Genomic DNA, 21,453 nt, shown 5'->3' with positions numbered 1-21,453 from the left:
TCTTTAACACCTTAGTACCTTACTCTCCATATGAGAACAGCAGAGATCGATGCCTTTTTCAACAGAACATCAGATTAATACTTTTGACATCAACACCAAGAACACCACCACAGCATTCACACGGGAGACTGTCAAAGTCCTGCTACTGCATGACGTTAAGAGAACAGAAAGGAGATGTTTGCTGCTTCCTGGCCAGCTATTCTTTGTTAGGGTTTTGTTAGAACACTTACTTCGTAGAACCACAGAATGGGTTGGGTTGGAAGGGACCTGAAAGACCATCTAGTTCCCACCCCACCCCCCGCCACGGGCAGGGACACCTTCCACCAGGGCAGGGTGCTCAGAGCCCCATCCAGCCTGGCCCCACGCACTGCCAGGGAGGGGGAATTCCTCAAGCCATTCCACTGTGTTTCATACACAGCTAGGAAAGAGGGGAGAAACTTAACCTGTACTGACACTGATTTCAACCAACCAATGCTTCCAAGTGTCGTGACCAGGGGGCTTTAGAATTATTTATTTAAAACCCCTCAAAACAGACATTAAATGTTAAAAATATTTTCAACATCTCAAAGACTGGAGTGATCTTTTAGCTATAAAGTTATAGCACCATTTAAGAATGACAGTGCACGTCCTCTGGGGTCAAAGCAGTGTATCAGCTAATCTGATTGTTCCTGTAATTATATTTCATTCTTGACATTTTATAATATTATTATTTAAATGTGATTTGAATCCCATTAGGGTCTATTCAAGTATTCTACAACATAAGATTCTTCTTGATAGCTCTGTGGAGAGGGGAAACATGGTGAAGCCATAAAAAGAAAGACACTGCCTCAGGGAGCTGCCCAATCTAGGCATGCTTCATGCTCCCAACAAAGCAGACCCACTTCCCACTGGTTTCTAAATTTTTCAGAATCATCAAGAATCTTCATTAAAAGACTGGTGTTCACATTTAACTACCAGTATTTTTTCATGAACTGGTAAATAAAGATGTAAAGCAGAAGTCAATGACACACACGGAAGCACAGATGTAAAATCTGAACTCACTGTGAAGGAAATTAACTCTGTAGACTGCAGCTGAAGTCCCGTTTTTACAGAATTTATTATTGGCAGTCTCAGCCCAAGACTGAGTTAGAACAGATTAGTACAGTTGTTACGTTATCTATAATGAATACAGATTTGAATGAACTGAAAGATCTGTGGCACAGCTCAAGAATAGCGGTATAAGAATTACTGAAGATAAACATAGCAGGAATTTCTACTTCATGACAATTTTCATTAATGCCTTACATCAGCCCTTCCCAAATGCAGAGATAAGAGGTTAAGAAATCCTGCATTTGCTTCACAACTGAATCGCAGGTGGAATATACAGCCCGAGGCACCGGGCAGGGTGCCGCCACTCCTTTTGGCAGCAGCCTGCAGTTAAATCAGATTAAGGTGATTAAGGAGCCAGTCCCTGAGCTGGTTCCGTGTCTGCAGATTCTTGAGTCACATCAGTACAGAGCTGCGCCCTGCTCCTGGGAGGCTTGCTTGTTCACTTGGTGAGAAAGGCAAGACATCTCAGGAACTGCTATGTTCATCTAACATTTAAGAATTTGGGGTACTGATGGAGGCATGTATATATGCATTGGTTAAAATCCCCATCAGTCATCAATAAGCAACCAAAACCTGCTTTACAGAGACAAATCCTAATGAAAAAATCCTCTGCATTTACATTTACTTTTTGGAAATGTGCATTTACAGTAGTTTAACAGTGGTCCCAAGACACCTGGGAAGACCAAACTTCAAACAATCCAGTAGCAGGCTTATTACATGACATCACTGACGCAGCAGTACATTTAAATTGGCAGGCAGCAGGACCTAAACTCAAACTGTGCAGCATTAAAGGGACGCACGGCAGTTACCATGCACGTGCCGCTTCCCTAGACTAGTAAACCACCCTTCTGTGACAATACATTATCTCCAAAGAAGCCCCTATAAGAGAAAAAACTAAACTGCCAGCTTTCAGCTTGACAACTCTGAAATCTCCCTCAGTCACCTGTATGAATCATTTGTACTGTAGCTGTAACTAAAGCTGCTATTTCTGTCTCAATTCAGATGTGTATTTTGTACCATTTGAAAAGCACACAGAGCATCGCTATACCATTCTGCTGATTGTACAGTGCTTATTATCACAGCAGCTAAATGCCTGTTATAAATACATTACACGAACAATTACACTTTTCATGATGGTGCCTGCATCGTACAGTTTGTCGAAGTTACATTTTTGATGCAGAGAAAAAAATAGCATGTCACAAGAGCTTGCCAATGATAAACCTAGAAACTCAGGCTAAAACATTCAAAATGCCAAATTCAGAATTTCAGAGAATGTACAAAACCTATACCACATATTTTAAAAGAACCATTATGTAGCGTTTGCTGTATCTGGACATTTTATGAAGTACTACAGTTAGAGATGCAAGAAGTTCTACACTTAAACCTTTTTTTCCTTCCAGTTTGTGACTGTTTTGTATTACAGAACAAACTTTGCTCAATGCAGTCTTCAAGTGCAGAACTTACTATCAAGGTTTTTTTCTTCCTTCTACATGAATCTTCAATTATCAGCCAGCCTTTGAAAAATTACTGTACTTTTCTCCTCACCACAAAGACAATAAGTTTTCTTTTCTGGGGTTTCCCCCCCCCCCCCCCCCTTTTTTTCCCCCTTTCTTTTTTGTTCGTTTTGTTTGTTGTTGGGTTTTGCGTTTGGTGTTTTTTTTTTTTTTTGTAGCAGGTCAGCTCTTGTAGGAGGTCTTCCCTGCTTCCACCAACAGTAGCCTCATTCACCTGCTCATCCAAAGAAGCCAACTCCCTCTACCTTCTCAGCGATGTATTTGTACTAAAATGCCAGCATAAGCATCTAAGACACTATGCCTTTTGCTCTCTTTACCCTGAAGAGCAAACAACACCTGCTTAAGACACCCAGACCCTAAGTCTGATGGAGCATTGCCATGTAAAAGAACTAAGGATATGAAGACTGTTTCACTTCTTTCAATCCTCTTCCCTTCAGGAGAAGGAACTGCTACTTCCCTGTCTTTGTTCCTTTTTCTCTGCTGGCCTCCCCCACCAATTATTCTTCTGATCCTACTTGCTCACAGCAGATGAACTTCAATATCTGGAAGTGATACCACTAAACAGAAGCTCTGGTCTCCAATCACACATGCTTTCACCTGAGGTGAAAGAGCTGATGAATTACCAAAAAGAATACAGCACTACATTCTTTGTCTGAACGAATACCCCTACACCTCAATGCCTTCTACCCAGCTTTGGGGGGTATTCTACTTCAGTGCAACTGCATAAGCAAACAGGCAGATGCCAATAACTGATCATCATGCAAGAGGCAGAAAAAAAAAAAGTTTAGGTTTTTTTTTATCCAACAAACAACGTATTGCATCTACATATTTTATAACGACTATGCACAGAATAACATATTTCTACTAGAAGTGCTACCTTTTCTGTACATTGTGGAGCAAAGACTGAGATTTTATTATTATTTTAGTGCCAAGAGTGGGACATGCAGTGTGTTAAACTTATTAGAACTATATTAACACACTAAATTTAAACAGTTTTTATTGTTAAAATATGAATTGCATAAATCTTTATTAAAATGCCATCGTAGAGTTAGGGGAGTTGATCTTTTTCTGAGCCAGAGACTTCCCCTGAGGCAGAATGTGGCCAAAGCAAAGACAGAAAACAAAAGCAAAACTAGACAACAATTTAGCTTACAGTCTCCAGCAATATTCTGCATTCCTACATGACACGCGCTTCTGTATTTTTTTCTAACAGTGCAAAGTCTTTCAAGGTAAGAAAAAAAAATAATTCTAAAGTTCTCAGAAAAAACCCTCTTATGATGAAGAGAATGGTACGATCTAGTCTACTCTTCATACTGTAAGATTATGCTTTGTTATACTTTGGTTAGAAATTGGTTACCAGTACACCATACTTCAAAGTCAGCAACAAATCAGAAAAACGCATCAGTCAAAATAGTCCAAAAAGCAAAAAACTGCAACGTAAGAGTTCAGAACAGGAGTATTTTTTAATATATATATGTAATAATATATTCAGGCAATTTATTATAGCAAGGTCTACACCTTAAAATGTATGATTTTCAGAAAACTTTTGGTTTGACTTTCAAGCCAATACCAACTTTCAAGCACTTCTTATGAGGCACCAAATGCTTCACGAAGCACACAGTATGGACATGCAAGTCATACGAATCTAAACCACTGTGTTCCCTCACTTGCGCCACACATTATGTACCAGTCCATTAGCTGGACAGAAGCTTCTATTTATACCCAATTAATTCCTGCTAACACTGAAGGGACTTCAAACCTTTGTCCTTCAAGAAGCTCTTTGCCACTCTCATTATTTAAAAAAACACAGCGAGGATGTTCAACAGCTTGATACCTTTGCTGCAGATTTATCTCCCATCAAAACCAGAACAATTCTTTCTTTGCTCAGGTAAACTACTGGCTACAAAGCACTGTATGAGGTCTCTGCCTTATTATTCACGCCTCTAGAAAGTATTATCACTGAACATTGGTATTTCTACAAGAAACCTTTCCTGCTAAAACTATGACCCAATGTATTACCCATAGAATTTCTGACTTCTCATTTAAGTTGCCAACAATAAAAATCGGCCAAGTTTCTAAAGCACCTGTGCCTGCCTCTCTGTAATTCTTACTATGAGAACACAGGCATAATAATAACAATTAACTCTCCCCACAAGGCCATGCAGAAGCACTTGGTTAAGCGACCTTAGGCCAAAGGCCTTTTTGTCATCAACTCCAAAACATTTTAAGTGTTTGAAAGACAGTATCAGAACCCGATTTCAAGAAGTTACCCTCAAGTGGCAACAACAAAGATTTTGCTTACTCTAAACAAGAAGTTAACATTTCAGCTGGTTTGGCTGAACGACTGAAACTTCAGCCTGTCACGTAGAGAAACCTGAAAAAGAGCCCATGTTTCATACCGGAGCGTGTGTGACACAGTGAATGCTGGTCGCGAAGTTATCTTTGATATCTGATCGGTTACATCAGACAATTCCCTGAGGAATCCCGTGGGCTGGCCTGGCCACGCTGCACCTCAGCGACCGAACCGCGGGCTCCTACACTCACCCTCGGGGCAGGGGGGGAAATAAAAGTCCAGGCTTCGGCCCTTGGTGACACGAGGGGGTTTGGCGAGCTGCCCCCCCACTCAGAAGCCTGTGTGAGCTTAATCCAGGCGTGGAGAAGTGCCCAGCGCCCGTGTGGGGAGACACCGAACGCCGGAGGCGCACCCGAGGCGGCTCCTGAGCGGCCCGGGGGAGTTACCGGTGTCTTATAAGCACAGTCTGTGGGAACTGGCGCACAGCAGGCGGCAGGAACGTGGCCCGTCTCCTCTCAGAGGTGGGGAACGGGACCACCTGTGTTCGGGAGCCGCCCGACTCCACCCCCGGCTGTCACCGGCTGCCGGCCGGTTTCGGCCGCGCCTGCGGACCCCGGCGGCCCGACCCCCAGCAGTGACAGGCTCCGGAGGCAAAGCGCTCCGGAGAGACGGGGCCGCAGGTACCAGCAGCCAGCGGCACTGCTGCAGCCCCCCGTCCCTCCCGCGGGCAGCGGCATGGCAGCTCTCGGAGGGGGCAGCTCTCGGAGGGAGCAGCTCTCGGAGGGGCAGCTCGGCCCCAGCCCACACCGCGCCCCCGCCCCTGACCCACTAACACACCTCCCAACCAACATGGCCGCCCCGCCAGCCAGCGCGGAGCGCAGCCTAGCCCGGCCACCACCGCCCCGCCCCGCCCTCCCCGCCCGCTCAATGGCTCGCTCCTCAGCCACGCGCGCTCCCATTCGCCGCCGCCCACGCCGCTCACCCGCCCAGCGGCCCTTTCAAGCTAGGGTGAGGCGACATGTAAACAAACCCCCTTCCGCCGCTCCGGAGGGGACCGGCCGCAGCCCCGGGCCCCCCCGAGCGCAGCCGAGCCGCGTCCGCCCGCCTGTGGGGCGCTGCGAGCCCGCGCCGGCCTGCCCCCGGCCCCGGCGTGGCGGAGAGGGCGCGGAGGGCTTCCCTGCCCCGCGGGAGGCAGCCCCCGCCCTGCGGCCCACGCGAGGGCCGGGGGCGGTCGGCGCGGCCTCCCCCGGAGCGCAGCCCCCGCTGCCCGCGGGGAGCCCCTTCCCGAGCGGCCGGGGCTGCGGTTCGCCAGTGAGCCTTCGTACCCCCCCTCCCGCTCCGGTCCGTTACATAAAAAGCCGTGTCGGAGCGGAGTCCCTCCCGCCGCCCTGCCCCGCCACTCGCGGAGCCCCCTCCGCCGGGCCGGGACCCCTCTCCACCTCCTCGGGCCCCGCAGCTATCCCTACGGACCGCAGCTGCCCCGCCGAGCAACCAGCACGCCCCAGCCAGAGAAACCCCACGGTCACCCCCCGGCCGTCCCAAGCATTCAAACAGGTCGAAAGCGGAGGAGGCGACTCCGAGCCTGAAAAGCACCAGAGCGCAGGGACCGCCGAGCCCTCCCCACCCCCGGCGCGGCAGCTCCTCCGCCCCGCACAGCCGGCACGGCCCCTCTCCCCGGCAGGACGGCGCCTCCGCTTCCCCGCCGCTCGCTGCCAGCTCCGCTTCCCCGTAAAGGCGCGGGCCGCCCCTGACGGACGGCGGCTGGAGGGGACACCGACAACTCGCTGCGAAACCCGCGCTCCGTCCCCTGCACGTCCCTCCGCAGCCCCTCTCACCGCGCCCTCAAGCCACATCGGCGCTGCCCACCCCCTCCGGCCACCGGGCCCGAAACCTCAGCTCCGGGAGCCGGACACCCCCCGCGCACAGCTGCTCTCCGCAGCACCGGCGGCCACACCCCCCCGCGCAGCGAGGGGAGCCGAGGGGGCGGTGGGCTCCCGCCGCTCCGCTCCCGTCCGCTGTGCACCATCCCCGTCCCCTTCTCGGCGCCCGGCAGCCGGGCAGACACACCCCTTCCCGCGCCCCGCAGCCCCCTGCCCGGCGCGCACACCCCAACGCCGCCTCCTCCCCGCCGGGACGCCCGCCGCTCGCCACCGCCCCTCCAGCGGGGGGTAGCGGGCCGGCAGCCCCGTCCCCCGTGGCCCCCCGCAGCACCCCCCCACGCCCCGTCCCCCAGGGCGCCCCGCAGCACCCCGCGTCGCCCTCCCGCCTCTCCAGGGCGCAGCCGCTGGCCAAGGCCGCCCCTCGCGGGCCGCACTCACCGGGCGGCCGGGGCTCAGCAGGGGGCGCCGCCCCGCGCGCTCCGGCCCGGACCCTCCATGCGGCTTCGGGGTTTGTTTTGTTTATGTCCCTTCCTGACGGGTTCCCGGAAATCGCGTGACTCGCCCCCCTCACGTGGGGAGGGAGGGCGGGCGGGGGCGGGGGGGGAAGGCCGCGCCAGCCAATCGGCGGCCGCCGCCCCGCCGGGGCCTCCCTCATCACGTGACGGCGGCGAGGCGCGCGGGGGGGTATTTAAGGCAGGGTGGCGAGTGCCCGCGGACAGTGCGTGCTGGGGGCCGCACCCAGCTGGTTGGCGCTGCTGTTGGGGGGGGGGGGGGGGGGGGGGGGGGGGGGATGACGACGCTCCTTACACTGTGCCCGGCCCTGCTCCTCCGTTCGTCTGCTACCGCCAGCCTCGTGGTTTTCGTGCTTTCCCCAGCCGTGCACAGAGCCACCTCTCACAAGGACGGGTGTTAGGCCTCCATCACTTAAGAACAGCTGGGTCTTCCTAGTAGTAATTTCCCTAGTTGTATTATCTTACTATTTGTAAAGAATATTTCTTCTATTGTTCAGATGACTTACTGCATTTCACCCCTGTGTGGTGAAAGAACAAAAGTTCTTTCCCCTGTACCTAAAATGCATAGTCCCTTACAATACAAAGAAAAAACAACATTTTTCCCGCTAGAAGCTTTGTAACATGTGATTCTCGAAAGGAGGGACCAGCCACCCACCTCTGACAACTAAATTAAAGCCCTTTGCGTGAGTAAAATGCTTCTGTGATTTCCAGTAGAGGAAAAGCAAACTTCCATAAACTTCAGAACAATTTCCTGTGAGGGGCACAGATGCAGATACTTGAATTTCCTAAACAACATGAACAAAAGAAGTTAAAAGCATTGGAAATGACCCTGACCTAAACACTTGCTGTACCTGCCACCAGTGTTTATAACTCCCAGTCTTCAAGACCTGACTATGAAGTCCGTTTCCTTAATCTTCCTCATTTTTTTACCTTCCCCCAATAATACCAATGCACACAAGGAGATCAGAGAGTTTCTCTGCAGTCAGGCTTTCTATCTATTTCAGGCACCAGCCAGCTTCCTTCATGTATACTTTAACATTTAGCATTCTCTTCTGTTGTCAAAAAAACCCAAGAGGAAACTGTTGACGGCTTTGATACCTGCATTGTTTGTTAAACACCAGTGGCTGAATCTGTCTGCTCCAATTTCCTGTAGTCATGCAAAAAAAAAAAAAAAAAAAAAAAAAATTATCTGAAGCAGTATTAATCCCTGGCACACATGGAGCAGACCATTCCATAATCACGATGTAGACAGTAGGTCACACAACATTCAGCAGAACAGAAACAAAACATTTTCAACTTCTTCAATCATGCTACCACCTGGTCTCAGTTTCAGAGAAAATATTAACCACTCAGATAAAGGGAAGTTTCTTTATCTGAAAAGCACCTAAATAAAAATTGAACCGGGGCTCGTTTGTCCAAGCTTTGAATAGCTCTTTATATTAAATTCACCAACAGTGAAACACACTGTGTAAACTGTTCTAGTTCTCCTTTGAAGTGATAGCTTAGAACCTAAAATAGAAAGCTTGTTAAAGAAAATGATAATACCAATATACTAATACCACTCTTTGTCATTGGATATTTTCTTTTTTGATTTCTCACTTCAGGGTAAGTATGACAGGCAGATCAATGTATTTTTAAAACTGTTACATATTCAAAATTGTCAACAATGTCTTGAAGCATTTCACATCCCCTCCTCATATGATGTTAACATGTATTATCCTCCACACACTTCAGAAAAAGACAACCAAACAACTGCCTAAGCTTTTGCAAGATCACTTGGTTTCAAATTTTCTTCAGAATTTTGTGACACACTATACAGTGTCATGGCGTACAACTTCTTGCACGTTAAAAGTACAGCTTTCCGTAGTAGGTAACTTGAAAAAAATTTCCACTATCCCAGTCCCAGCAGTCACTATGCTTATCTGTAATCATGGACGCATTCTTACTTCTTTTGCAGTTCATGCTGTCTCCAGTTTTCGATCATTGCAAGTTACAGCATTTTGTCAGGATCTTGACATTTCCTGTACAGTAAAGGGTACGATCCCATTGAACAAGTTAATCATGCTACCCAAAAAGGAAAAAAACCAACCCAAACTACGCTGTTATGTGCTTGTGCATAACAAAACACAGCAAGTAATAATTGCAATTCATCTGGACATGATGTAAGGAGATCAGAAAGCATACATGAAGACGTCTGTGCATGCAGCAGTATTTATGTCCTTTGAAGCTAGTCCTTAGCAAATGACTTACTAGATTAATATCCAACTCCACGGACTCAGTTGACATCAAGGAGCCTCAGCAATCTTTCACCTCTGGCCTATATTGCCACGCGCTTTATCAGGTCTGCAAGTCCACGTGCAAGCGTCAAGTCAGCATGAAACAACTGTTATGTTTTTGTTTGATTCAAATGCTTGCTACTATACGTATCCTCCAAAGAGGCCAGGGAGTAAGTCAATCTCCTATCAAAATTACTATTTATGCTTCATTCAAACTAGTCATGTTATCTCTGCTACTGAATCCCCCTAATATCAGATGACGGGAAGTTTATGGAGAAGAGGCTCTCAAGCTAAGCATTCACTTCTTCCTGCAGACCTTTCAGCAATTTCAGACTGCAAACTCAGCCCTTTTTTAGAACTACTCAAGAAGTCTTGATACAGGCAGCAAGCGTGCTCATCTCGCCATGCTATACAACTTTATTACAGTTTATCTACATCATCTAAGTTTCCTCAGCTTAACTGTGGCTTACTATTGTCTGATTAAAACAACAGAAAAGCACACCGTAACAGTTAAACATGGCACAAGAATATTTGGTATAAAGCAGAGGATTAGTTTTATTTCCACATATGAGAAATATTATGACCGAATTTCCCAAGAATACAACTAATTTTAAAAAATAAATGCCATCAACATGTGGCACCATTGTTTCTCCTCTTCTCATACAGTTTCATTGCACACATTTTTTTCAAGTGTAGTCAACCAACAGGGGTACACAGCAACAGACAACCTAAGACCTGTAAGACATATACAGTGTTTCTACAGGGTGAGTAAAATGATTAGGAAAGCAGACTCTGTGACCCATAAAAACTTTAGAAATTTTCATCACTTCTGAATTTAACTAAGATTTACAGTACCAAAAAGGAGTATAAATTGCATTAGGCACACTGTTAAAGGTATAGTAGGAAAAAATATAGGGCTTTGAACAAGCCATTTGAAGCACAATAGAAAGGTTAAGGCATTAATGCAGGCTTGGTATCCAACCAACTACGTTAAGGGCATCTTTGGGTCAGTGGAGTTTTTCATCTGGAGGAAATCTCTTCTTTACCTGTAAAGCAAAAGGCAACTTAATTATTCCTTTCCATGGATGCAATTCACTATTGAAGACCTGGTTGTTAACCGCAACTATTTCCATTCCACAAATGCACCGAGAAATGGGCAAGAACTGTAGAGAATTCATCTATATGGAGCTTCAAAGGAGTTCTCTCTACTTCCTTCTTTCTTAGCAGTTTCATTTCTGAAGTTACTGCAAGTAGCTTTAGTTACATCATAAGCTGGTAGAACAGTTATTTTACTAGAAAGTTTTCAATGCTGTGACAGCATCCAGTCATCTGGATGATAGCCCTTCTTGCACTTGCATGAAGAAAGTTTCTGTTCTGAGAACACCGACTGCAAATTGACAAAGTCAAGGATAAAAGATGGCGTTAGAACACATTACTTAGAAAAGGCTACAGCCCATATTCACCACAGCTACAGAAGTCTGCATTTTCTTACATACTGCCATACAAGCCATTAACTTGATTATCTGGACAAGTCATCTGATACGTCATGATCACCTGAATTGGAGGGATGCTGACCGAAAAGACTGAACCTCCATAATTTGGCATAGATCAACCAAGCCGGCATCTGTAGAAGCTCCTCATTAGAATGCAGTAGCCTTCTGTGTTCCGCTTTTAGCCTGCTCTGTTGGTCAAATAAAATGGGTTTGCTTTGCTTAGACTATCCTCATTTTTAAATAAGATCTCTCCACTCTGGGAGTTAGTATTTCATTCTCTTTAACTCTGCATCGTCTTTAGTAATCCATCCAAACCTCAAATGAAAGAGAAATGGGATGCAGAAAGGAGTATAGTACGTGCACCCCGAGTGCTGGAAAAGCACATCTTAAAACCCAAAAACAATTGGTCAAACAAGAAATGGTAGCTATCTTCACGGGAAACTGTGCAGTGTCAGAGAGATAGATCCCAACTCTTTCAGATGGAATCTAAGCCACAGCTCCTGTCTAATGAGAAACTCAACAAGAGGCTCCAAGTGCAGAGGCACACAACAGCAAGAGACAGGACGCTGTAACAGCCGGATCATGGTAGCCACCTCCTTGCTACTCCACTCACTCAACACTTCAAGAGTAATTCAAACAAGATCATGGAGAATAGTATGCCCTGTGATAGCCCATTTCTAGCAGGAAATAACATCATATTTAACTATGATATTTGAGGATTATTATATGCTTTTACTTTCTTGAACCATTCTTTTTCACAAAGAGAAGAACCTTAATTTCATTCCAAAATTAAGCCAATGAAATCAGACATATCAAAGGTTAAAATAAACTGCTTCATATAACACAAGAGCATGCACTATATAGGTCTCAAAATCTCCCATTAATAACTTTTAAAATGACAGTTCCTCACATAAACTTTCTGGCCAGCCCAGAATGCATTAGAGTTCTCCCTCTTCCTTGGTGGAAATTTACTTCTACTTCTCCGGGAAATCCTATATTGGAAGGGAGGGGGAAAAGCCCTGACTCTTCTAGCAGGCACCTAGGTTCCAGGAGTTGTATCTCTGGTTACAACACACAGACCATTCATCAGCCAGAAGGAAGCCCAATTTTTATATCCAAGGCATCCACTTGTCCAGATAAATACATCTCTGTTTCAGATCTCAGGCAACTGAATTATCCTATGGGATTCAGGGATCTGTACGCCCATTACCAGAATACACTGGTCTCTGTTTTAGCTAACTAATTATGTGTTAACACATGAGCAGTAAAAACGCTCTTAGGAAATTCAGCTTGACTGACTTGGCTAATCACAGGCCTCTACTTGAAGCAGGGCCAACTCTACCTTTAGCTTCTGCTTGCTGCTTAAAAAAGAAGATACAGACACACACACATGCCACAGTCTGACAATAGCACAGTTCAGAGAAGCCTACTTTGAAGCAGTGGAGCTTTGCTTTAGGGTAAATGTTCAGGATGCTTTACAGACAGCGTTTAACTGAGCTGTAACATCAACTGTCATCTGTCCGCTGCTATTGGACTTCTGTAAACAGAAGTTAAAGTAATAACAGCAAGGGGGTAGGCAGTTAAAGCTAAAAGGACAAAAAAACCCACAACCAAAAAAGTAAAAAACTTCTGTCTCTAATATTATTCAGTTACCAGCATAACAACTAAAACCATGGGTACTTCTTTTCACAGCTATCCTTCATTTGAACCTTCCACTCTAAATGCTGCCATTCTAGAGAAACCCGAAGTCATCCTGGTAACTTTCAGTACAAGACTTTGTATTTTTGCTGGTCACATCAGAAAGTATGCCCAAGAACTGCAACAACAGCATTCCAATAGCACTGCCCAGATAGCAACCACCAGCTCTATGATTATAGCCGCACACAGGCTATCATTAAAAAAAAACCCAAACGCTCATCTAAGCTCAGTGTTAGTGCTATACGTTGATAGGAGATAAGGGATCATTCTCATTGCAGTTCTCACTGACTTCCCAGATGAATAAGGGCAACTGTACATTGCTTTGGAAATCAGGACAGGTCTTGGATGAAGTGGTAGTAGGCTTGAAGAGAGGTCTAACAGTTGTTAAAGATTAAGAAATCCACTTATGCTAGCTATTAAGAGACACCCCAGCCTATTTTTTTTTTCTGTAGGAAGAAGAAATGTACTGTCCTTCTTACAAGCCCCTGCTTACTGAACACAGCACCACATGACATGATAGCAGAGAAAAATAACTGTACAAGAATTCCATCCAAGCTTGTCACAGTATCCAGTCAAGATTAACATCCAAACTACGCTTTGTTACAGCCTATAGAAAAATAGACTTCTCCTGCAAAACAGCTAGCAATTCTGAACACAATGCTTACACTACTGTTCAATTTCTCCTGATGCTTTAACATACCAAATATATTAATAAATCTGATCATACTCACCTAGTCGATAAATTGCAGCAGAGGACATACATCCTTAAGGCCAGTGAGATTTAAGGTACCAGATTGTTTCATTGCTTAACTGCGGCCCAAAGAGGGGGTTGAGTTGAGCCAGAATTGCAATCAGCCAACTGCAAGACAACCCCCCAACCCAAAAGAGAGAACATCAGCCAAATTACAAAGCTTACGATAATGGCAAGGCTTGTCCAAAGCACAAGTACTATCAGAGAAGACGACTATTTTCAGGAAGATCTACTACCAAACCAAAATTCTACTCAAGCTCGTACACAAAGACCAGATGGCAGCAATGAAGATCTGGTACCAAATCAATTCTGCAACTGAAACAATAAATTGTCCTGTTCAATTTGAAGCAACACAAACCCACCAGACAGCATTTCTCTCATACTCTTCCTTTGACAGGAAAGTGTTTAGAGATGTATGAAACTTGGGTATTTGTGGGCTCAGAAGATAGAAACGTAAGAGGGAGAGACCTGCCTCTGAAGCATCCTTTAAGCAAAACCCTCTGAGATACATGCTCTCTCATTTTGCTCTTATTTTCAGTGTATGACAACCTACCCTTGCAGACATGGTATATTTTTCATCAGAGATTGAACAAAAGCAAATTTAAACCCGGCACAGAGGTCAAAAAACAGGAATCTGAAACAAAAGGGTACAATGCTACAGGAACACACAGAGAAAAATTTTAAAACCCCACAACAAAACCAATATAACAACAAGCCCCAGATTATCAGCAGCAGCAGCCTTGACAGGAGAGCACTTGACAAACTTAACACTGCAAAAGCCATAGCCAGAACTGAGAACAAGAGGAATGTAGTTTGTGGAAAATACCCAGGAAAACTAAACAGAAATAAATATTCCACTGTTAAATGATACATTTGCTTTGACAATATTACAAGATTCAGAAGAAGCAATGGATGCTTCCATGGATTTAAATCTATGTTAAATACTAACTATATAAACACATTTAGTGAACACACTGGCTCATCTGTCTGCTATTTCTAGAATGCTTTGTAAGGAGGAGAAAAAGCAGAGCAGCTTTGTAATGGGAGCTGCCACAAATGTATCAGAGTGCTTAGGCAGTCATGGAAAATTCCACACAAACCTTGATGCTTTGACCAGCAAACCATGTGCAGGTCGGCTGTAAAATGGTAGAACAGCCAGGGGCAAAAGATGTGGACCAGACTTCAAGAAAACACATCAACCCTCTTAAAATTTACACGTATTTATTTTCAGTGCTGCTTTCAGTTTTGCACAAAGTAGGACTTTAAATGATGTGCTGAGCCTGCAGCAGTGTATCCATCATGTAAGCCTTGAAATATGTAGCAGGCTCTACAAAAGCAATTAAAACATCAGCAAGACACCACCAAGAAGAGCCAATAACCTTTAGGTTGAGGTGTTTCTACTTTGCTGTCCAAAGCAATGACAAGATATTTTGAAACCACATTAATCACTATGTCAAATTTACTTAAGGGAAAAGCAAATTAGCTCTTTAAAAGTATCTTGGAATTTATTTTGCAAGGGTTAATTTTCAGATACAAAAGACAGATAGAAGGGGTGCCAGAGCACTGTACCATCTGCCTTTAGCATCCTGAACTAACAGAAGTGGGAGGAGGGTAGGAACACTAAAAGCCTGTTAAAGCACATTATTCTTTTTCTCACTGTACAGAAGGAAGGAACTGTATGCACAAATATCTCACCTCTCTATGCTTCCTAAGTTCAGACCCAGCATGGCTGTGAATTAAATGAGCTGGAAGCACATTCAAAATATTGATGTGTCCCAGCTGCACAACCATGCTTTAGGCAAGCACTGTGCAGTTTTCAAAAGCTATTTGTTGGGACCATGCTGGATACCCAAGCTCTGAGCCACAGTGGCATTACAGGTCAATAGTATATTCCTCCTCCCTGCCCTGCTAGGGCCGAATAATTTAAAGCAGTAGTTAGGCACTGAACTCTACGACTCCCTTGCATTCAAGGTAAGTCATGAAAAAGCTTTTCCCACATTTTGCTTAAGCAATGCTGCTTTATACAATAATCTATCATGACAACGCAAAACAAAACGCAGCATTTGAAATAAAACAAAGCAAGCCTCTGTATCCAACATGTAATGTTTCAGAGTTGCTAAAATCAGGTATGGCATTCGAGCCACCCACAGGTCCTTAAATTCTACCAGATACCATTTACAACAGTTAGTGTTAATTACCCAGCTCAGACAAGGAAATTAAAGTCCCTTATGTTCTACCAGAAAGATTTTTTTAAAAGGTCTTCCTGCCATAACTGCCATCTGTCTATGCTGCATATTACAAATTAAGGTCCTGCTATCTCTGTTTAAATGTCAATTTGGGCAACCATATTTTAATCCTTTTAGAATCAGTAGCAAATAAATCTCTTTTTCAAGCACCCCATCCTCTGTTAGTGGAATACTGTTTCAGGAACTGCTTTCTAAACAGCACAATAGGTTTAGACTTCGACAGTACCTTACAAACATAGTGTAACCTATAATTTCTGCAGCAGTAACTCCTTATACTTTGCCTTGTATTTTATCAGGTTCCTAAGGCTCGTGCATTCTCCTTCAAAAGACTGCTGGGTACAATACCTACACACAAATTATGCACTTACCAATGCAAAACTTTTCCACAGAACAACCAAATCAACACCACGTGATCAATATGGTTATTCAAAATTATCACTGTTACATCTAAACACAGAAACAGCTTTAAGTTGAAATGTATTTGACTTCAAATTTAGTTAGCACAAATTCAGTTTGATGCAAATCAATTTGTCGATCAAGTGGTGTTCAATGAAGGCAGAAAATTGTTTTTTCCCCTGATTTTCAACTGCAAAGGTAACTCAAAAGTGTAGGGAAGTAGGTCTAGCAGAGTTCTAAACAGCTCTAAAATAAGTAGGTAACAGCACCAGCCCCCTACTAAGTACTGTATGGTAGAAGACCATACCTGGGGCAACACAAGTTATTTTAACCCTAACATATCCAACAAAGAATCCTCAGAAACCATTCTTCTGGGTTTCCTTCAAGACTGGCATGAAAAATTAAGTCTCTAGTCACTAAAATTAAGGTTCAAAATTTTTTCAACGCCTCCCCCAAAAGAGGAAGAGGATATGAAAAGAACAGATTTACATACATTTGAATAAAAAAAGAGGAAAGAAAGGTTGAACCAGATGATCTTTTCCAACCAGGGCTGTACTATGACCTCATACAGAATTCATGAAGGGGGTTGGGGGGGTGTGGGCAGTGGGAAGAGCGTGTGATGAGACAAGTTCTGTCTTGGAACACGAGAAGAAAAATCTGGTTTCTGTTGTACTCTGGAAAGCACACGCTATGTACGTAATTTGTGTGGCTGGGTTTAAGTACTAATGGTTTAAAATATAGCAAGGTTTTGCTGCTTCTCTTTTTTCAAGGGGTAATTGGAGAAAGCCAAATGGAATACAGAAAACAAGTTAGAGCCCACAAGATTACAAAAGAATCTCCTCACTGGACATGCAAGAACTGATTATAAGTCATGTTAATGATACTAGATTTATAATAGGTGTGTTTTGGTACCAAAAAAAAAAATAAATCACTAAGCTTACAAGTCAAATACTACTGCACATTCGAAGATTCCACAGCATTCAGTCAAAGTTAAGAAATTCTATAACAAATACATTCCGCATCCTAATCTAGAGGTGTCTGAAGATGCCACATGGCCTTGACTTTAAGGAAACTGCACTTCTTCAAACAATAAAGAAAACAAACCCTAAGCTTCAAGGATTTTAGAAGAGTAGGACATCATTTCTATTAAAATACAGAGTAGAAAGAACTTAAGTGAAAACTTTAAACAAAACTCAAACCATCCCAACTTATTGTAACCTAAACGCAGTAACCTAATAAAAATGAGCACAGAGTTGCCTTTTCTTAGCGAAGCATTTGGGACCTACCACAAGATTGGGCTGCTACGTACTTTACGTGCAGGCGAGGGGGCCTTCATAGCACTGAGATTCCAAAATTTCAATCCCAAATTCAAGTCGCTGGCACTACAAAGCTTTTCAAGTCTCTACATCTGCTCAGCAAAACGTGAATTTTAAAAAAACTATCACAGATACAAAACACAGAACCATGTGCTGTTCTTTTACAATTATCCAGCAGAATGATTACTTAAGACTTCACATGTCAAATACTCTGAATAAAAAAACCCACGACCAACCAAACCAAAAAACCCCAAGGCCTCACCTGTATAAAACCTGAATATCACATTAAACTAAATCAAACCTGCACAAGTCTGTGCCAGAGGCCAACGCAACGTGGAACTAAATAGGCCTCTCCTGGAACATGCCGATACTGATAACATGTTTTTTGGCTGCCAGTTCTTTTTGGGTTTTGAGATTAGAAATGCATTTCTCTAAATATTCATGTTAAACTCCTCAGAGTAGCATAAATAATGCCTAAATACTTCAGGAAAGTACAAATACTACTCAGCTTCAAATGGAACCCTGAATAATGATTTTATTACAAGTTAAAACTAAAGATCTAACCAGACTTTTACCAATTTACTCTCCATAACTTTGAAAGAATGTGTTATTTCTGCATTGACAAGATCAGTCCCTACAGCTGAGAGAACAATACGCACACTTTCCATTACCAGACTCCAGCTACAGCTGGCTTACCTCTTGCCAACAAGCAAGCATGATATGAAGAGTTCCTCAACAAGTAATTTTGTTATTTCTACTAATTCTCTTACAGAAAAAGAGGCAGCCTCAAAATATACATTTAAACAGAAACAGTCTTAATATATCAAAGCATAAGTCTGTCACAAAAATTGTCGTATATAGGAAAACCCGCACGTATAGGTTTTTTCACCCACTGCTCTACCAGATTTCGACAATACATTCAACCAAACTAAGTAAAGCAAATTCATCAGTAAGTTTAAATTACTATCACCTTAGAAATAAATGTAAAGCATAAAGAATGAAAAAGGCAAAAAGTCATTGCTCTACTGTAATCAGGAAAATTCTAGAATTGACAAACTGCCATTACACTTGTGAGTGAATAAACCAGTGAACTGGAAAGGAGTAATGTCAAGTCAATGCAGAGCACAATTCAACTGTTACGTGTCAGAGGACAAAAGGAATTCAGGTTTGCTTTAATTCAGTAACTTGCAATAGCAAAATGTTTTCTTCTGCACGTTAAAGGTCTTTAGAACTAAGAATTCTAAGAGCTGTCAGAGAATGCCATCTGCCTAAATCTGTGACACATTTGAAAAGCTTCTTCCTGAGTATTTTGAGGATATAAAAAAGGAACTTTTGATTGTGTCAGAACTGTATCTTAAGAGGCAAGACATTATTTATACTTACAACAGGTAGCAGCAAACAGCACAGGTCACCAGCATTGTGTTGATAACACTGCAAAAAGAAAGGAGAGAAAGAGCTGATTAGTTGTCATGTTATGACTGACCACAAGATAGGTCGGAAAAAAACCCCAGCAAACAAGTACGAGTTCAACTTTGATCATATGGAAGGTGACTCAACATGAGTGTTCTAACTTACTCCAGCTGAGTAAGTTGCAGAGGCACAGCTAAGACTCTGCAGAGGACTGACACAGCTCTGGCAAGCAGAAGCATACAGCTGTATTTAACAAAAATCTGTCCAAAGAGGAGCACACTTATGGAATGTCCTTGCTCCATTTCAGTCTCTTCTACCAGCAATTTACTGAATTACTGAAGCTGGATGTTTTAATACTAACGGTAAACAAAAAACATTTTTTCCATTTGCAAAATTCTGCTTACAGAAAATTTCACTATAAAAATAACTCTTTAATTTTATATCGTGAAGGTTTTGCAAAACGAACACAAAATAAAATCCTGAAGCCACATGAAATTATCTGTAGTATAAGATTTTCCTTTCTTGCTGAAAGAAAATTGTCAGAAACTGTAGTTACACTGAAAAGAAGCAAGAACCAAGCAGCTTTTGAAATTGAAAATGGTAAAACTGCAGCTATACACACACACGATTTTGAAATGAGATTTTCTAACAGCAAATGATATGCAGCTCATGGAACTCAGGAGCAGAGCAGAGAGGTTTTTTTATTTTTAAATTATAAAAAGGGATTTCCCTCCATGTATTCCCTCCCCATCCAAGTAACAGAACTCACGCTAGGTCAGTAACTTCCAACCTTTTTGTGACATGGGTAACATTCAATATTTTTCATCTATCAATACACACCCACCTTCTGTCTACTTTCAAACTAATGCTACAAAGCTAACACAGCCTGGATTAAGCTTCAGGAACCCTTCCTTTCCAGGGAGCCCCAGAGTCATTGTTTAGGAGTTTTAACCTATGCAAAGTGAATTCTTAGATCAGTTAAAGTTTGCATTGACTTATTTTGTTGGAAAAAGAACAATGCTATTCAGAAACAGGCTTTGGGTGGAGTTTTTTTTTTTATTTTTTTAATAAGATAAATTAACAGACTACACAGTGTTACTACAGTCATGCTATAGAATCAGAACACAGCAGTGTGCTCTCTATTTATAGTCATTAAACAATCACATTTTGGAATAACGACAAAACATCTGTGCGTGACCCACATACTTTAAGGACATGCCTGGAAGACATATTTCCAAGGTGTTTCTGAGGGCAGGCACATTTTCAGACACAAAACACAATTCAGGTATGAAGCTAAGGCAGCAAATATCAGAGCTAAAGAGAACTTGAGGAAAATTCCTCCGCGTTCAGGTAAACAACTAAGAGAAAAGACAGTTGGTACCTGTGGAGTAGAGGGGATGTCAGAGAGATTAAGAAGTCATTATCTCCTAGGGAAAAGAGAAAGACAAAAACTTGTCTAGTTTTTAATCTCAGCAGCTACAATCACTACCACTGCAGTAATTACGCTTCTGCCTAGGTGCGCCGCTTTTGTCCTCAGGCCACCGCAGCCAACAAGGCCACTAGCACACATTTAAGCAGGGAACCGAGATCTACTACAGCAGCTTTTTCAGCCTCATCCAGTGCGAAACTCGAGGATGGTGGAATGAGGTAGGAGAGATGGAGTGAGAAAAGGAGGAAGTTATTGCTCAAACAGCACCTAACCGAACAACTGACGCCCTTGCCACAGGGCGCCGTGTATGCGGGCGCGCACAGGCCCGAGGGGCACGCTCCGAACGGTTGCGGGTCACTGAGGCGCGGGGACCCGCTCCGGGCCCCGGCCCCACGCTCAGGGAGCCCCGCAGCCGCTGGCTCCGGCCCCCCGCCGCTGGCTGGGTCCCGGCTGGCACCGGCGCCTGGGCCCCGGGCCCACCCGCCCTCCACGCTGCGCCAACACGGCAGCTCCGAGCCCGCAGGCCGACTGCGGCAAGGCGGCGGCTCCGGGCCCGGCGGGGCGGCGAGCGCGGGGCACACACGGCGCTGCAGGGCCTCGGCGGTGGGGGGAAAGGGAACTCGAGGGAGCCGGCGTCGCCAGGCCGCAGCTGCCCGGCAGGCCCGCAAGGGCACTGCGCGCCTCCGCCGGGCCGGGCCGCGGGGTACCGGGCCCGCCTCCGCGGGAGGCCGCCTCACACGCTCCCCCCCCACCGCCCCGCGCCTGAGGGGGAAGGGAAGGGGCCTCCCGCCGCCCCCCTGGTCACTCACCCGCGGTTAGGCCCCTTGGGCACGAGCCACGGCAGGACGCCGCCGACCACCCCCCAGAAAACGCTCATGACGATGATGGGCACCGTCAGGCCACCGTACGCCATGGCCGGGCTGGCGGGGGCGGCGGCGGAGGGAAGCTGCTCGGTCAGACCCGGCGCGGCGCCTCCCCTCCCTTCCCTCACGGCCGGCCGCAGCGCCCCGCCCCGCCCCGTCCGCCAATCAGCGCCCGACACGTCGCCGGAGCCCGGCGGGCGCGAGCGCCGCTTGGCCCCGCCCCCGCGCTGCCGCCTGAGGAGCGGGAGGAGGGTCGCGGCAGCGCACCCCGAGGGCCTTCGCAGTGC

The 21,453-nt window shown here is 45.0% G+C and overlaps 2 protein-coding genes across 9 annotated transcripts in view; both read right to left on the bottom strand.

Annotated features, from left to right (window-relative positions):
* The window catches only part of CREBRF (CREB3 regulatory factor), a 28,950-nt gene extending 21,615 nt beyond the window's left edge, over positions 1–7,335 (bottom strand). For 6 of the 8 annotated variants that reach the window (XM_055811550.1, XM_055811552.1, XM_055811553.1 and 3 more), the window contains exon 1: positions 7,215–7,335. The gene's annotated coding sequence lies outside the window, so the exon portion shown is untranslated. Of the gene's footprint in view, positions 1–18; positions 2,675–7,214 lie in introns of those variants that run through there. The other 2 variants (XM_055811556.1, XM_055811551.1) reach the window with 2 other exon arrangements.
* A 2,759-nt stretch (positions 7,336–10,094) lies between these two features.
* Positions 10,095–21,293, bottom strand: ATP6V0E1 (ATPase H+ transporting V0 subunit e1). The gene is made up of 4 exons (XM_055813121.1): positions 21,113–21,293; positions 18,848–18,895; positions 13,487–13,614; positions 10,095–10,610 (listed from the first exon to the last, which is right to left on the bottom strand). Exons 1-3 carry the CDS (start codon positions 21,214–21,216, stop codon positions 13,521–13,523), a joined length of 246 nt encoding a protein of 81 aa, XP_055669096.1. The 5' UTR covers positions 21,217–21,293; the 3' UTR covers positions 10,095–10,610; positions 13,487–13,520.
* Positions 21,294–21,453: the final 160 nt, after the last annotated feature.

The sequence above is a fragment of the Falco peregrinus genome, chromosome 8 (genome assembly GCF_023634155.1).
Source record: "Falco peregrinus isolate bFalPer1 chromosome 8, bFalPer1.pri, whole genome shotgun sequence".
NCBI classification, from domain to species: Eukaryota; Metazoa; Chordata; class Aves; order Falconiformes; family Falconidae; genus Falco; species Falco peregrinus.
The sequence above is the reverse complement of the archived record's forward strand: the minus strand, read 5'-3'. Positions and strand labels throughout refer to the sequence as shown.

Coding starts and splice junctions, on each gene's coding strand:
- ATP6V0E1 (XM_055813121.1), bottom strand. CDS start 21,216: ATGGCGTACGGTGGCCTGACGGTGCCCATCATCGTCATGAGCGTTTTC. Junction 18,896..21,112: donor CCCAAGGGGCCTAACCGCGG/GTGAGTGACCAG, acceptor TTCTTTTTGCAG/TGTTATCAACACAATGCTGG. Junction 13,615..18,847: donor GCTGTTTGCTGCTACCTGTT/GTAAGTATAAAT, acceptor GTTGTCTTGCAG/TTGGCTGATTGCAATTCTGG.